Raw genomic sequence first — 17911 nt, 5'->3', positions numbered from 1 at the left:
ATAATAATAATAATTGAACATTATTGATCTCACAGTGGATAAATTCACTTCTGCATCTTAACCCATCCCCTAGGGGAGCTGTGGGCTGCCACTGTGCGGTGCTTGGGGAACAATCAGGGGTTAAGGGCCTTGCTCAGGGACCTAGAGTGCAGGCACTGGGGATCGAACCGGGTACTTGCATCCTTCTCTGAGTGCAAGCTCACTGTTGTAACCATTAGGCCACCACTCCACCTTAATTAAAAACATATTGTGCTTATCATCCAAATCAGGAGTAGCTGTAAAAAAAAAAAAAAAAAAAAAGGTTCACCATAAAAAGCAAACTGGCTAAATGTTGTGAAGAAACATATTTATCTTGGCGAAAAGCTCTCCCCCTTGTTCTCTTGTACAAGCGGATAAGAAATAGATCCAGAGCTAATCTAAGTCCTTTGAAATTCTTTTTGCGAGCACAGGGGAGGAGGACCCAATACTAACTTATCCACAATAATAACTGCTCATTTTAAATATTCAATGTTAGAATATTGTAAGGTTCTGTCACGTTCTTTTTCTCTTTCCCATCAGGCCGTGAGAGCTGCATTAACCCCAGTGGCTGATAAAATCCTGCACCAATTCCAGCCAGGACAGTGGGTGCTGATCCGAAACACCAGAAGGAGCCACTGGAGAGACAAGCGTTGGACTGGTCTGTTCCAGATCCTGCTGGTGACCCACAATGCCATGAAGCTCCAAGGAAGGAACACCTGGATCCATGCCACACAGTGCAAAGTGTTCCAAGGAACACCACCTGAGCAGCATCCGGATCCGAACCCTCTGCCTACAAAGGGTTCCAACGACCGCCCACCTGTACCAGGCCGGTAACAGGGCAGCGTGAAGCGCAGAGCCACTCTGGAGAGGCAGCAGGATTTTTATTTAGTTTTTTCGATTCCGTTTATAAAAAAAAAAAAAAAAAAAAAAAAAAAAGTACTGAGTACCAGAAGAAAGGACAATCGACTCTGCAGCCAAGATCAACATGCAGCGGTATGGAAGACTGAAGTTTTTAAAACTGGTGACTAGCATCACACTAATTTTTATCACTCCTGTGCTCACTGACGAAAAGGTACAGCACAAACAATTTGTGACTAAACTAAGTAATCACACCAATCATACCCATCGGCTGACTCAAAGAGAGACCCATCACTTCAGTGACTTTCATGATCGTGCTCATAACATCTAGTGACAACTAATGCATCAGACTTTACGGAAAACAAGAAATGACAGTTATGTTTGTTCTTTGATTCTACATGCTTTTGATAACCAACCATTGTTGTTACCTGTTTCTGTTGACACTGCCTATATTCTAGCAACCTTTTTCCCTAGTCATCAATCTAACAGGTTAGTGGAGACCATTTTTAGTGGGTAAAAAATTACACCATAAGACCGAAAGGATTCTGAAGTTTTTTGATGTGACTAATTTAACTTGTGCCATAACAGAAACTCTTTACAGGTTTCGAGGTAGTAGAAATCCCATAAGCGATCCAGACATCTGTTTAGTGCAGTAAGAATCCGCACCTGATTTTCAGGGAATGACAGTAGATTGTAAAGTAATCATACCTGCTTCATGTGCAATGACCCATAGAAGTCACTCCTCCAAGTCATGTGTGGTTAGATCTGACCCTTATACAATTCCAGGATCTTCATTTCCAGCACGCTATGTTTTAACCCTTAATCTTACAGCTTTGCCAGATGGAAGTAAACTGCATGGTACAGGTAACTTAAAATTTTCCCAGCAGAGATGGATTTTCATGTCTTAAGAACATGGTTTAGATGTGTGGAATTAGATCATATTTGCATCTGCCTGCTGATTGGTCTGGAGTGTACGTTTTAGCTCATTTACTACCTGCCATTACTATGTATGATTCAATTTACTCGTTACTGGAACAGAAGGCAAGGCTTAAACAGCAAAAGGGATCTTGGGTATTTTATTTTCTCATTATGGTGTTGCTAATGCAGCACATAGAATCAATGTGAGTTGTTGAGTTAGAAAATCTCACTGCTTTAACTGAAAAAGGTTTCTCCTCTTTGACAAAGGAACAACAGGCTATCAGAACAATGACCTTGCAAAACAGACTGGCTCTAGATTACCTACTAGCTGAGAAAGGAGGTGTTTGTCACATAATTGGGGAACAATGCTGCACTTTTATTCCTGATGTGTCTAACAACACGACCAATATCCATGATAAATTACAACAGTTGCTGACAATCCAGCAGGAAGAAAATACTGGTTCATCCTGGGATCCTGTGTCTTGGCTCGTTTCTGGTGGTTGGACCTCCTGGTTAATAAAGATTGGAGGAATTCTATTTTCTTTTTGATTTTTCTTTCATGTATTATTCCAATTGTTAAGAGAACGGTAATGAAAATGACTTTTGCCACTATGCTGAAGATCAATAATGATGCAGACATGCTTTCTGTTTATACTGACCATAATTTGGAGAAGTATGATGTTTCTGAATTAAAAGATGATGACAGTACTGATGAAGATGGATTTTACATTACTTAAAATGCTATAATGATGTAATAACTCTAAGCCAGATGGGGAGTTGATACTGATGTTCAGCATTCTAGTATTTTAAAATTCAGTAAGATGTATGTTTTAACATTTTCTTTCTAACTATTTTTTTATTATTTTATTTTCTTTATCTTTCACTTTGCTTATGTTTTTTTTTTTACACAATTTCCTTTTTTTACTATTACAGGCTCACAGTGTTTGAAAATTTTCTTTATTATGTGATGATTTCAGCATCAGAAGAGAGGATTGTTGTGAAAATTTTATTGATGTATGTAACTCTAATCATATCTTGTCTGGATGCACCTGCATATTTCCCGTGTGAAAGAAGCTCTAATGCTCACAGATTCACTATTGTGTTTCCACATCCAAGGACACAGAGAGGAGTTGAGTTAGATAGGAACTGGATCGTACCAGTGGCTGCACTCCTCTGACGATAACTCCCACTTTCTTTGTTAACCCAGAATGTATAAAAGTTAGTGTGTTCTTTTTCTCATTGCTCTGTTTCCTGACTGCGTTGGGGGACAGAGACATTCAAACGCTCATGCCTTTGAATTAAAGACAAACGATGCATCATTTGTTTTCATGAGTGGTGTGCTCACTTAATTGATAATTATTAATATCCATAACAGCTCAAATCTCAGCCTGGAGTCTTTCTGCATGGGTTCTCTCTGGGTACTCCACCTTCTTAGGTTAATTGGTTTCTCTAAATTGCCCTATAAGCTTTTGCACATTGCATGCGTGGTTGTTTGTCCTACGTGTCCCTGTGATGCACTGGAGACGTGTCCAGGATGTACCCTTCCTCTAGCCTAGCGCGATGCCCTGCACAGATAAGCGGCTATAGATTATATATTATCTGATAGAGCCCTGTGAAAAAGTAGGCAATGTATTTAGGTTTCTATGGTAAATAATAATTTATTTAATTCTTAATAAAACTCAAATTAGACTCCGGTTCTATAACTAAACTATTTCCAATGAGGATTAAAGATGGACACAAATGGCTGAAGTCACACATGCCGTATCATAGAGGCCTGCCCAAAGACCACACACATTTAGTTTTGTGCTCTCTTGTCAGTTGAAGAAAGAACGAGCGTCCTGCTGGGATTGAGCGGCTTGTGTGTGTTAACGATTAAAAGATTTCCCAAAAAAGTTTATAATTAGCCATTCCACTGTGAAGAATATAGTCAAGTTAGGGATGTTCAAAATGGCTGTCACTATTCTGGCCATCCGGGTAGATTTACACCGAAACCCCAAAATGTTGTTCTCACATCTGGCTCTTGCTAGAGTGATGCTAAGGTATATAGCTTTAGTGTCAGACAGAAACTGCATAAGTTTACTCTTCATTGGAGGAAACCTTTGTTCTGTGAGAAAAAAAAAAAAAACATGAAGGCCGGACTGTTTGCACACAGAACACTGACAAAGACCAGGCCCTTCAGAACAATGTTCTTTACACAGAGGAGCCGCAACCTGAATTATTTGGGCACCAGAATGGAGGATGTGCATGGCATAAACCCAATACATGAAAACAAGAAAATACCGTGTATTGTGTCGTGTCTATGAAAAAGAAATTGATTATTTAAGGGAGTGTCCCAGTTTTACTCTAGGATCTCTGAAAGGTTTTAGACAGTTCCCTTCTCTTCTCTTCTCTTTTCGGAATGGACTGAAGTAAAACATTTGAATTGCCCTGAAAAACTACTATCTCTGGATACTCTTTATTTCCATATTTTAATATGCTATCACATACCTTTGCATTTGAATAAAGACTCCAAACTTAATTGTTACCCCCTGTGGCTCATTTATGTGCAACCCTTCATGAAATCTGTTCCAGAAATGCTTAACTTTCATCATGCTAATGGCAGGTTTTGAGCTTCAACTTGCTCCTCACAAAATGTACTTATAAAACTGGCCAAATTAAATGTTGGTGTCAAAAACGGGGCACAGAGAAATGTCACTCATTGATTTGAAATGTAAATTTAGGTAACAAAGGAAGTTATGATTTCTGGTCTTTACTTTGATGGGGAAAACTGTTTAAGTGAGAAATTTTTACAACTGGAAGAGGAAAATGTTTTAGGGCTTCGTTGTTTCCTGTCCAAACAAAATTAACACCATTAATGTAAAAAGCAAGGTAACGAGGGTGTTACACTCCTCCGGTTTGTGCTCATGGTTCTTGTTGATGCCATCGAGTTGTAATAGTAACACAGTAATATTAATTACATTCCTTTTATGACACATTTTAAGATGATACCAAGAAAATCAGTAAAATCTGTTTAAATAATGTTAAATAATGTTAATTACATTTGTCAATTGTCAATACTGTCAATTAAAATTTTGTATTTAGATTTTTTTTCCCAGAAAAATATAGGTACCATCCCACACCTGAGCTGCAAAGTGCATTCTGATGACATCACACAAGGCATACAAAGCCACCAAAAAGTATTTGCCCTTGACTAGATTTTTTTTCCCTCCTTGCCACATTTAAGTGTTTCAGATAATCGAACTAATTTTGATATAAGACAAAGCTAACCTGAGTAATTGCAAAAATACATTTTTAAATAACGATTTGACCTTAACGTGACAGAGACTGTGGCACTGCTTTGTCAGTGACGAGTGGAATCAGCGTATCTTGACTCAGGGTTATTTAAGCTATGGACATGAGATAAGATGTGGAAAACTCAGATGCTGCTGTGAAGGGGATAGTTGGACATTTCTCAAGTGGTGTCTTTTTAAAAGGTGATGGATAGTGCATAATTGACTTCTAATAAATAACTATGTCTAAACATTTTGTGTAGATGGAGAGCAGGGTCCAAGTGTCCAAGGCTGAAGGAAAGCTCTCAGTCTACAATTAGTCCGAGATAAAAATGGATTTTGACCGTCTAAAACAACGCCGGTATCAAAGATGTCATGGTATTTGAAACAAATGCTATTCCGCGAGCCAGTGGACGCCCTTACATTTGCATTAGTGGGTTAATTACCTAAGAGCCTATGGTTATTTACACTGGGGACAAGGGCAAGAGGCAGCCTGCTACTAATGATCTTCCATGTGAAACACGTTTTACAACAAAGAACCTTTTAAGCATATCCGGTTAGACTGACTGTCTGGTGGAAAAGTAAGGCAGTGTAAAAAAAAAAATTATAAAAAAAATTTGCTGGAGACATCCAGCTGTCTTCGGGGTACACCCAGGTTGGCACTTCATCACAGCAGACAACAGACAACCAAGCATGCACACATTCACAACCAGGGACTATTCAGAGACTAATTAACCCACCGTGTCATGTTTTTAGACCGTGGGAGGAAGTCTACGTAGTTGGAGAGAATCTACGCATGCACGGGGAGAAAATGCAAACCCTATGCAGAAAGAGCCCAGGTCAGGATTTGAATCCAGGAGTTTTTTTTCTGCTGCAAGACGGCAGTGCTGAGCAACCACTCCACCAATGCAGCCACGTCTGCTTAAACCACTACATTAATTTTTTAGATTTACAATGTATTATTTTCATATCACATAGTAGTTTTAAGTCCCTGGAAGAAACAAATATCCTTTAATACAGAAGAAATATACTGAACGGAGTAATTTCTAGGTAGTCGTTGCTCATAAACCTTTCTGCAGAACCCCTGTTCACAAATTAAGAGCTGTTCCTTAAATAGCGGTATCTTTGGTTTCAGTCTGAGCCAAATGAATGAAAACAGTTGACTAGTCAAGAGTATTATGAGAATAATAAGGTAAAAGGTAAAAATATTTGATGAAAAAGAAAGCTGCTATGCTGCCATCTAGCGCCAGTTTTTCATCAATGCATGCATCCCATGGGCTGCTACAGTGCAAAGACTTTATCTGTGTAGACATGCAATAAAAAAACAAGACAACCTAATTATTACCATTAACGCTACCATCAGATACATCAATCTGAATATAGAGTTCATAGTCAAGTATCTCTAATATAGCAGATTTTGGGAACAAGATAAAGCTCAGCTGCTTATAAATAATGTTTAAAATCTTTAAATTACCAGATATAAAAGTGGATGTCTCTTTTTATATTACATTTTCAAGCAGTTCAGCCTTCATGATCACCGATTCGCCCACTTTTGAACCATCGTCGCTCATTCCACACGTGCAATGTAGTATAATAATGAAACGGTTAATTGTTCTGAGCTTTTTATTCTGTTGTAAAAACACATCTACACGATTTTCTCAATCAATGTCTTTATCCTACTGGCGCAATGACACCAGATCTGAGAAGAGTGACTACCACAAGATGCAGTCATCTGAGAAGTACAGAAGCATTGATATTATAATATCGCCCTGAAACGATGAGCAAGAGTACGCATATGGCTAAAACCAACCGTGTTTGATCTTTCTCTTAAACTGTGAGCGACTCACCGTGACTGAAGGTAAAGGGGAAACATCTTGGCCTCTCGTGGTGACTGATGTCTCACACTGAAAGTTGAGTGCAACAGCTCAGTGTGGTCATGCTATCTGGCATCTGTTTGGGTGACAAACCATGTGCTGCCTGTTAGTCTAATTCAATTACAGCAAGAGAGACACGGGGAAAAGAAAAGTTCCCTTCTTCTTTCCCCATTTGAGTCCGTCCGTAACAGGATGGGGAGTGAAGGTCTTTGGGCTTCAGCAAGGATGAGAGGACTTTCCCCACACAGCCACTGTGAAGACTTGATTCGGCTCACATGAAGGCCGAGGGGTTTCTGCAGCACAAAAACAGATATTCTAAGTTTCATGCAGTTAATATATTGATTGCATTTATTTTATTTAGAAAAATTCTGTTACTGATTTGCAAGCTTGCCGTTGTGCGGTGAAAATGCCCTGTGACAAAAAATAAACACAGTCTTCAAGTGAATGAAATTAATTACCAGATGTCATGGGACTACTCCAATAGGATTAAACCTTTCCAGGACTCACTTTGGTACTGTAGTTTTTTTTTTTTTTTAGCCCTATACTGTCATCTACTGTTCCCTACTCAAAATTGCAACAAGGTTACATACCACAAGGGGAGATTTTAAATGTGTGGGTGTGTGGGCAAATAAAATAAATCAAAGAAAATAGATAAAGCATACGCATAAAATATTTATTAAAACATTTTTAATCAGTTAGGCTTAATGCGACAAAAAGGTATGATAATAAAGATGTTGCGCCCGAGTTTGTGTATTATTATCATTATTGTTATTACTTTATTATTACTATTATCATTATTACTATTATTATTAACATTATTATTATTGTCATTATTATTATTAAATACACAACTAAACATAATGTTAGTTAATGTGATTTTCAACAAAAAATAGAACTGCTCATGCCACATTTAGGCAGAGACAGATGAAAAAGATTTATGTTTAAACTAAGCCCTAAAATTAACCTTCACATATACAATCAAAGTAGAATTTTTTTCCCGCTTGCTATTCAATATCTCACATAAAATGACATTTTTAGCGAGGCTCCTTTCTCTTCTCGTCACTGACCGTTCTGAATGTCCTTGAACGCACCTCCGGTAACCAAGGAGATGACGCTACATTCCGTTGCCAAGGCATTCTCAAGGCAAACACTCGCTGCTCGCTGGTTAGCTAGGCTAGCAGATCTGCAGGATAATCTTACAGCTGTTGGATAGCGGGAATTCGGCTCATCTTGTTGAGTTGAACAAACATACAAAGGAAGTTCCCCGGATTCCGAACCCGTTAGATCAGCTCTGGCTTTTAGTCTTTTTCGTGCGTTGTCTGAAATAGACAAATCTAGCCCTTTTCTTTTGGGATCAGCAGCTCAGGCTAACTTAGTAACGTTAACGTTGCCACACAGCCATTATGGTAAGTAGCAACCGCGCTGCTAGCCACCTGTTTGCCTGTAGAAGTGCCGACTCATGTTATTTTCAAATAAAAGGCTCCAGTGGAGTCGAAAGCTATCGCTAGCATGCAGGTCTATAGCATTACCAGCTCATGTGGAAAGGCCCTGTAACATGTTGGCAGGAGAAAATCCTCTTCAAGTTAGCTCATAAGCTAATTGGGGTTACTATTACATCAACCCTCAGTCTTCATATGCACTTTTTTTTTTTAAACTTTTTCTAAATTATTATTTTTTTGGCTAATGTTCTTTCTTCTTGTCTCCAAAGGCTGACTTTGGGTTCAACGAGCACCATCAGAATGAGATCATCAACTACATGCGATTTGCTCGTTCAAAGAGACTCTTAAGGGTCAAGACGATCGACTCGTGTTTTGAGGAACTGAAAGACAGCAGGTGAGTCGGTCACGAACCTCCCTGTCGTGGTGGTTATGTACTTCATTTAGAATTTTTTTATTTACACCCATAGTGAAAGGTTTTGGATGGACAGATCAACAGGCGGGGAAATATTGCTTCAACTAACAAACGCATACTTTAATTCAGTAGCATAATCACATGCTAAAAAGATAATTACAGTGTCATGCAACAGTTTCCACATCCCTTCTACGTCGTCACATTTTGTCATTTTACAACCGACATCTTTAATTTATTTGAGTTTGCTCTTTTCATACAGCGCAAGGATCTGAGGTTGGGTAGAGAACATTAGTGAACAAAGAGCATCGTGAAGATCAAGGAACAGAGGAATAGTCAGGGATTGTTTAAATCAGGGTTGCCATTACAAAGCAATATCCCAAGCTTTGAACGTCTGCCTGAGCACTGATTTATGCAACACACAGAAATTGGGAAAAAAAACAGGCTTGGAGTGTTTCTTTGTGGCCTTTGCATGCTTCCCTCTGGGAAGTCCGGCTTCTTCCCACGTACAAAACATAACTAAGGTTAATTGGTTTTTCTAAATTCCCCTTAGGCGTTAGCGTGTGTGGGTGCATGTTTGCTTGTCCTGTGGGTTAGAGTTGAACTATGATTGACGAACATGTCAACGGTGCCCCCCCCACCCCCACCTCAAGTTTAACGACCACTGAAGGTGGGCACCAGCCCCCCCCTGCGGCCCTCCAAGGACAAGCAGGTCTAGGCGATAGTTGAATGGATGGATGGATGTTGACCTTTATAGGTCAAGAACAAAAGGCAAAAACAAGCTACCCGCCTACATTCAATCCTATATGTAGAGAACTGAAAGTTCTGAACAACAAAAACAAACAAGTTTAACTTGTTGTTTGAAAGACATACCCATAAAAAAAAAAAACTTTTCTCTCCACAAAACTATAATTGGAACTTTGTACTTTTTGAGGTGACACCGAGATTGATTTATCAGGAACAAACACCTCCACGTCGGTTTGGCACGAAACTATGAACCAATATGTGGAAAATCACCTCTTTTAAGTAGTTTTCATCCAAAAATGGCGTCATGAACTCTTTGAAATGCTAAGAGATATGGTTTTTAAAAAAATCGGAATCAGAATTATCTAAAAACAGGAATCTTTTAGCTTTTAAACTTATGGCTAGATCAACACGGATAGGGCCCCCCAGGCACAAAATCCTCCTGATCAATCAATCTACCGTAGACATAACCAAAGCTAGAATATTTTTAACTCACTTAACCAGTTTACTCAGAATAAAGGTTGAATTAAAAAAAAAAAGTGTGAGATTATGCTTGAAAAAAACAACTCCACCCATTTTTATCATTAGCGGCGAGTGCGTGTGGAGAGCACTACATCCATTTCTATGCCTGGTTTCCCCCTCGGCAGGCTGGTGGAGGAGACCTTCACAGTGGACGAGGTTAGGGAGATGCTGGACGGCCTGCAGATGGTGGTCCGGGGGGAGGTGGAGATGGAGTTGATCAACACAGCCCACACTAACGTGCTGCTGCTCAGGCAGCTTTTCTCTCAGGCTGAGAAGTTTTACCTGCGACTCCAGAGCGATGTCTCGGAGCTGGAAAACAGGTGAGCTGCAAAGAGGTCTGAAGCTACAAACACCTTACAAGGCACTAATAGAAACAATCGCTGGGTTATCCAGACGATTATAACACGATTATAGCACGGGAGGTTTTTAAAATCCAAAGGTCTTAATTGTAGTCTTTCATAACTCTGCATTGCTGGATGTTAAGCTTTCTCATTTGTGTTTTACACTTTCATACTCTCATACAAACAAAAAGGTATACTGCCTGAAACAGAAGGGCCTTTAACTGCCAACAGGCTGCTTTGTACTTTACCACATTTCACTTCCTCTTCAGTGCTTTTCAGATCCAGATCTCTTAACATGTCATTCACCAGGCAAAAAGGTCAGCTGTCTTTCACTGATATACATGCACGCAACCCATGTTTCCATCATACTGCTTTCTTCCATCCAACAATGTCTGTTTCCATTTACTGTAGATCTACATTCAGATGGGCTAATACCAACAAACTGTCAACTTCCCATTGCACTTTCAGAGAGATTAAATTAGATTATAAAATACATATTTTGTTTAGTTTCATCCTGGATTATTTTGTGTGTATATATATATATATATATATATATATATATATATATTATATATATATATATATATATATATATTTTTATTCTACGGTGGCTGACAAGGACAAACGCACATTTAGCAACCCAACACACCACGAACGACCAAATGCGCAGTAACAGAAAAAAGCAGCAAAAGGGAAGTGCTGCAATCGCAAAAAAAATAGCATGGTGCAAACTCTAAAAAACAAAATGCTGCCAGGCGAGTACCAAACACAACAGCAAGTAAAATAAATCTGCAAGCTGGCTATAAAAACAAAACACGGATGTGCGCCAGACCACTAGGGGCAGTCAATCAAGAAGATGGGACCAGGCTCGCAGTAAAGACATTAACGTTAACCCCAAAAAAAAGTTGGAGAGAAGGCACGTTTTTGTTAATTTTTAAACGTGTGGCCGTAATCTTTTTTTTATATATAGTAAATTAATACATTTTATACAACATCAGCATATTTACGTAGGTAATATTAGCATACTTGTGTTTACCGAGTCCCCCTACTCCCCCTAGCGGTCTGTTGCACTTCAATTTTTGTTTTTTTAGAGCAACTTTGCAGCTTTTTTTTCCTCTCCCTTTTTAAATTTGCCGTGTTTTTTTTTGGTACTTGCAGTATTTTTAAATTAGCTTCTATTTTATGTGATTTTTTTGTTCTGCTGTATTACAGGTTTTTGTGTTTGTGTGTTTTGGAGTTTGCTTCATTCATGTGTCTGCAGCACGTTTGGCCTTTTGCTGCGCATTCGACCCTGTCGGACGCCGTCATTTTAGACAAATGCTAAACATTTTTAACTGAAGGCTGCAGTCAGTGGTGTTGTTGATATTCGGCTGATTAGGCATCATTTCTTTGGTGAAAACGGTACTTGTTGAGAAAGCTTATTTTTGAAGTAAAACCTGAAAACTGACAGTTAAATGTCAGGCATTTTGGTCCACTGTGCTTTATCAAATCCACAAAAGCAGATGTTTCTGTATTAGAATATATTTTCTAACGGATTTAGTTAAAAATCTTATTTTGAAAGAAATATAATTTCAGGTGTTCATTGGCTGTTAGCCATCAGCATCAAAGTTAACATGAATAAACGCTGGAAATAAATAACTCTCAATCTACATAATATAACTGAAATAAATTAAACTTTGCAATGATTTTCTTAAATATTGAGGCATGTTTGTTTTAATATGAGGAAGATCATCTAAAGTTAAACTCTTACATCCTTAGTCCACTACAGCAGATGTTTCATCTACCGTCAGCAGCTGTGAGAAATCTCGGCTCACACGAGTTACACAAACATTTAGTTTGGGATTAACGCAGTAAATCAGCTTTAAATTGAATTAATTGACTAAAAACCATTCACTCATCATGTTTTTACTAAAAATAGTCACTTAAATTCTGCAGATTGCATAAACAGAATGCCACACATCCTGCTGTTCATCATATTTAATGCTGTTGGCCTGTTTGATCAGAGTATTATGCAGGTTCAAATGTACTGAACTTGATATGGCTTTTGCCCTCGTGACCTTTCGCCTTATAAAACTTAGTGTTTTTGATGAAGACACTTTGTTTATAGTGTAACAGGCACGCGGTGGGTGGATGAGCAACCCGTGAGCCCTTTTTGTTCTCCGCGGGCTACATCTGTACGTGCCTGAATAGGTGTCTAAAGCTGGGAAAACGCCCCATGTCACGGGCTACGTGTCTTCAGCTGCTTTTTAAAAAACCACATATAAGCTCTGCAGAGAACAGGGCTGTTACCACAAGCATGTGTCTTAAAGCATTAGTGCTAAACTGCCACCAGGACCGAGGGAGTTCACTTTTCCTCTGCCAAACATTCTCGACCGCCAAATAGTAGATTGCAGCGTTAGCGCAGATGGAGATCAACACTGAGGTTACGCAGCTGTTGGGAACCGATTGTCCTGTCCGTGTTGTCGTAGGCTGCAGAACCAGCTTCTTCGGCATTGAGGCGTTTGTGTTTCCACAAAAAAATCCCTTTTTTCAGTTATTTGTTTATCTAACACCTTTTTCTCTTCCCTCGCCCCTTTTTTAGGGAGCTGCTAGAGCAAGTGGCTGAATTTGAGAAGACCGATTTTACGTCTGCCAACAAGGTTCGCAAAAAAAGCTCCCTACTTCAGATGTCAACCATTTATGCCGATGGCAAAAAATTCAACGGCCCTCTTTAGAGTACGGGCCCTCAGCGTTTTTAGAGCTGTTAAACGTCAGTCGGCCTGGCCAGTGCTTGTAGAAGTGTGGTTCAGAAGACACGCGGCACTGAGGTTCACCTGTGGTTTTGTGTTACAACGTCTAGGAAGGGTAAATAAGCGATGCTGTTGCGCCGACTGTGACATCTTAAATTCATTTCTAGATGAACCAGGAAGCGAGCAAACCCAAGTTGGCACCACTGAACGAAGGTGGGGTGTCTGAGCTTCTGAACAAGGTAAGATTCTTCTAAATTGTCAAGCATGAACACCAGAACCGCTTTGAGAGTTATTTAAGCCTTTTAATACGTTCCCTCTGAAGTTGGACCTCAGCCGAACACTTTTTACATCAATATCAGGCATCATTCTGGTTGGATGGTTCACTAATCTTGTCAGAAATGGTAAAGCTCAGTTAAATTAGTCGGTTTCCAGCAACGGAGCTAACCCGTTAGTGTTTTCCACAAACGTTCAGTAAGGTTGAGGTCCAGGACCGTTAAGTCAGCCTGCCTTGTCTGTCCCAAAATCAGGATTGATGTCCATCAATTTATGGTCTCGTGTTTACGTGAGACCCCCTCTCCCCACCAGCTTGAAGGCGTCTACAGGCTGGACGGATTATATTGTCTCTCCCGTTGGTTCTGGGTCTGTCCCAGGGTCTCCTGTCCTCGGGATGTGGCAAAGGGAGTCATTTAGAGGACATCCTAATCAAAAGGCTGAACTATTGCACGCCTAGGTCAACATGAAGGGATGCCCAACAGAGCCCAGTGTAGGGCCCTGGGACCCAAAGTGGGCCTGACAAGTCCCCGGGACCCATAAGCCCCACAAAAACACGACCACACCAAGAAGGACACACTAACCCCCCAATAATGCTGACAAAGACCCCCAGGCCATCCCCACACCTCCTGTCTCTGCCAGAGCAGGTAAAAGACCCACCCACACATGTTCTTTAACAATTTACTTGAAACTTGAGTAGAGTTGGGTGTTTAAAAAGGGCCAATACACAATAAAACAAACTTTCAGTCATTGAAGCAGGTTTAACCCTAAGCCACTGGAACGGCCTCGGACCCGAACCCTGTTAAAAATGGACGGACTGGGGTTAAACGTGTGTGAACCAGGAAACCAACCGGTTTAAACCAGCTGCCGTTTCTGATAAGAGCAGTGGTCAAAACTCCTGAATCCGTAATTAAAAGTCCCACGTTAACATGGCAGTCACGCCTCTGACGGGTGTGACTGTCCAAGTTCAATAAAACGCTCAGACCAACAGATGAGGTTTTTTTTTTCATCCCGTTTCAGGAGATAGCGAGATTACAAGAGGAGAACGACAAACTGAAATCCAGGCTGCGGACTTTAGAGTCACAGGTATGAAAGCGGGCCTTTTAAACTTAGTCCCTTCCTCTCGCTTAGTTACGGCTGTTTAAAAAAATAAATAAATGTTTGTGTGATTTGTTTCCTCAGGCCATGAGCGCGCTAGATGAGAAAACCAAAGCGGAGAGAGCTCTGAAAGACCTCCAGAGGACACAAGGGGAACAACAGGTACCGTTTGTCTTGCGTTTATAAAGAAGCTGCGCTACAGTTTGCCGTTTTCTTCCATGTCCTTCATTCCATCTTTACAACTGTTGGTTTTTTTTTTGTCATCCGAATGCTTGCTACCACTTTTACCCGCTCACTTTCGGCCTGCTCGGTACGTACGAACCAGAACGAACAACCACCGACGTCGCGTTACGACAGCGATTGCCCGTCAGGCCCGCGCGGCCTCTCAACTTGCTTTCCTCTCTGCGTTTCAGCTTTGCTCTCAAATGAAGGAGATCAGCAGCCTGGAGGACACAGTAGCAGCTCTGAAGGAGGGCTACGAAAGATCTCTTAGTGCCAACGCTGCGTCCCAGAAGGATCTGCAGGAGAACCTAGTCACTGCCAAGCACGACCTTCTGCGAGTGCAGGAGCAGCTGGCCTTGGCCGAGAAGGTACCCGCTACAGTCTCTGTCTTGTAAACGAATGCGACATGTCACCTTCTGCTCTGCACGGCCATCTTTGATTCAGTCGGCGAGGGCGTCGTTGTAACCACAGATGAAACAGAGCCTTCAAGGATGAAGCTTTTTTTCCTTCTGGGGTTTCATGTGATGGACCAACACAACTGAATCAGTACATCTTTATGTGGAGAGGACTTTTCAGACAGGTAGCTGTAACGCAAAGTACAGATAAACAGACAGAAAACATCTAAGAAGGTTGACACAAAAATTATATATGAAGATTCACTGTATACAACTGATGCACCTTTCCTACTTTGCATCTTCTCTTATGAGCCAATGTGGCAAGTGAATTTCTCCAATGTGAGACCAATAAAGCCTATCTTATCTTATCTTGACCAAAAAAATTATAAATTATACAATTATTCAGCCAAAGTCCAGACTTAAGTCTAACATCACTTTTCCAAGTTGGTGGTAAGACTAGAAAATGCCCGTTCACTGACGCCCTGCATTAAATCTAACTGAGCAGGAGATATTTTGCAATAATTTCAGGGTAGAAAGAGAGCTTCTAGAAAGTATTTACCCCACGCCTTTAAGAAATATTTTTTAAGGATCCTTTATCTGCACAACTGTGCACTAGTTTGTGTTGGACTATCACATAAAAGTCCTGCAAAACAGAACGAGGTTTGTGGTTTTAACAAAATGTAAAAAGTAAAAAAAAGTAAACGGTATGAATGTCTTGGATGTTTGTGCCAAAGCTGGAAGCATTTGCCTTCCTCTTAACTTTTCCATGACAATCGCATCATTGACATCAGGCAGCTGACTAAATCTCAGGAAGTCACTTTTTAATTGTTTTTTTTATTCCCTCTTTTGTCTTCAGTTTTTCTTTGCATGTAAAAAGTGAGCAAAAGCTGTAGTCCATGGAAAATAAGGGTTAAACTGTTTCATTAAAGTTTAAGTTTCTCCTCCAAATGTTCGGGCTTTTGTGGATTGTGTGCAGGAGTTGGAGAAGAAGTTCCAGCAAACCGCGGCGTACCGCAACATGAAGGAGATCCTAACCAAGAAGAACGAGCAAATCAAAGAAATTAGGAAACGACTGCAGAAGTGAGTGTTGGACGTTGTTATTGCAAATAACGACGTCCCCCAGCGGCTGCGGTGCGTCTTGGAAAACGTTAATCAGTGGGTACCATCACATGCCTTGTTGCTTTCTGTTCCAGATACGAGCCAGACGACTGACTGCCGCCTGCGTTCCTTAGTAGGACAGGACCAAGACTTTTTTTTTTGGGGCCGGTTTGGGACAAGAAGCCGTCAGCTCCAGTGTTTATTTTTTATTTCTGCTTTATCCGGCGTTCTCCGTCCCCCGTTAGCTTCAGTAAAGACCAGGCCGGTCAGTTGGGGGAACTCACAACTCCGGAAACAGAAGATCTGATGACAGATATGTGGTTTATTCCCCCCCTCCCCCCTCCCCCTCTTTTCACTGTGTCAACTTTGAGCTCGCCTACAGTAGCTGGTAGATTTCCCTCAGTGCTCTATGCAATAACCAACATTTTCCTGTCTGAAGGGACATTGTCCTTTCGCTGACCTGGACAGAAACACACGGTCTGCCTGAAGCTTTGAAGTCTTGCAGCGGCCTTGCAAACGCATTCGTGTCTCTTGAACTTTTTTCACGTTTCATCGTGTCACGACCACAAACCTTCAGGGGTTTCATTGGGATTTTACGTGATAAACCGCCACAGCAACACACACTTTTACAAATTCAGACACCTGAGTCAATATTGTGTAGAAGCTTTTTTATCCCCCCACTTCATATACAGATACAAGCATTTCGGGGGATATATCTACCAGGTTTCTAGAGAACTTTCTGTTTTTCTTTACAAAACAGTTCAGGCGCGGTTAGATTGAATGGAGACTTTTAGTTTCCAAGTCTTTTTTGCCACAGTTTCTTAATTGGATTGAGGTCTCCACTTTGACCGTACCACTATTAGCTGAATCTATTTTGACCTTAACGATCGATTTGTAGCTCAGGCGGCATGTTTAGGGTCATCCCTGTTCCTTTTGCAGCCTTTAAGAGGTTGTCTTCAAGTATTTCCCCCTGTATTTAGCTCCAAAAGCGTCCCCACAGCATGATGCTACCACCATCATGTTTCACCATGGGGAAGACGTGTCCACGACGACGTATTTGTTTCAGGAATGCAAGGAAAGTCAAAGTAAAGAGCCGATTTATGGAGTCCACGACTAACGGTGGTCTCCCACCTGAGCTGTGGATCTCTGCAGCCCCTCCAGAGTTACCATGGCCCTTTTGGCTGCATTCCTGATTCATGCCATCCATGCACAGCCTGTTAGGTTAGCTGAACTTCCATGTTTTTTGCACTTGTTGCAAAAAACAAGTGCAAGAAACACAGGATATTATTTAATCAACCAAACCTGCTCTACGCACGTCTTTCTCCCTAGTCTGCTGTGTTCCTTTGTCTTCATGAGGCTGTTTGTTCACTAATATTTTTGACAAACCGCTGAGAGCTTCACAAGTCACATGGATTTATCAGATTATTCTAAAGGAAACGTATTGCTTCACTTTGTGTCACATAAAGTTCAAGGAGTATTAATACATTTGCAAGTCGCTGCATACATCCCAGTGTAGCTCCTGGTGAATAAATCCTAATGTTTTGCTCGTCAGTCTTAACTCTAGCAGCACCTTAAATCCAAGATCCAGGTTAGAGACAAAGTTCCAACTAAACTCCAAACCACTTTGTTTAACCTTGAACCACTTTATGAAAGGTGATGCTTTCACGATTGTTACAGGACCCTCTCGCTTATATAAACATTCAACAG

At 40.6% G+C, this 17911-nt stretch overlaps 1 protein-coding gene across 2 annotated transcripts; it reads left to right on the top strand.

Annotated features, from left to right (window-relative positions):
• Nucleotides 1-8056: 8056 nt before the first annotated feature.
• LOC105932949 (leucine zipper transcription factor-like 1) lies at nucleotides 8057-16918 on the top strand (the record flags this gene model as incomplete). Of its 2 annotated transcripts, none has more annotated exon segments than XM_012872298.3 (10): nucleotides 8057-8343; nucleotides 8646-8770; nucleotides 10177-10371; nucleotides 12974-13031; nucleotides 13289-13360; nucleotides 14412-14477; nucleotides 14574-14651; nucleotides 14921-15079; nucleotides 16083-16186; nucleotides 16300-16918. In XM_012872298.3, coding segments are annotated over 10 exon segments (879 nt in total). In that variant the 5' UTR covers nucleotides 8057-8340.
• Between the last annotated feature and the right edge of the window lie 993 nt (nucleotides 16919-17911).

The sequence above is a fragment of the Fundulus heteroclitus genome, chromosome 21, assembly GCF_011125445.2.
Source record: "Fundulus heteroclitus isolate FHET01 chromosome 21, MU-UCD_Fhet_4.1, whole genome shotgun sequence".
NCBI classification, from domain to species: domain Eukaryota; kingdom Metazoa; phylum Chordata; class Actinopteri; order Cyprinodontiformes; family Fundulidae; genus Fundulus; species Fundulus heteroclitus.
This window is presented reverse-complemented; position numbering and strand designations above follow the sequence as displayed.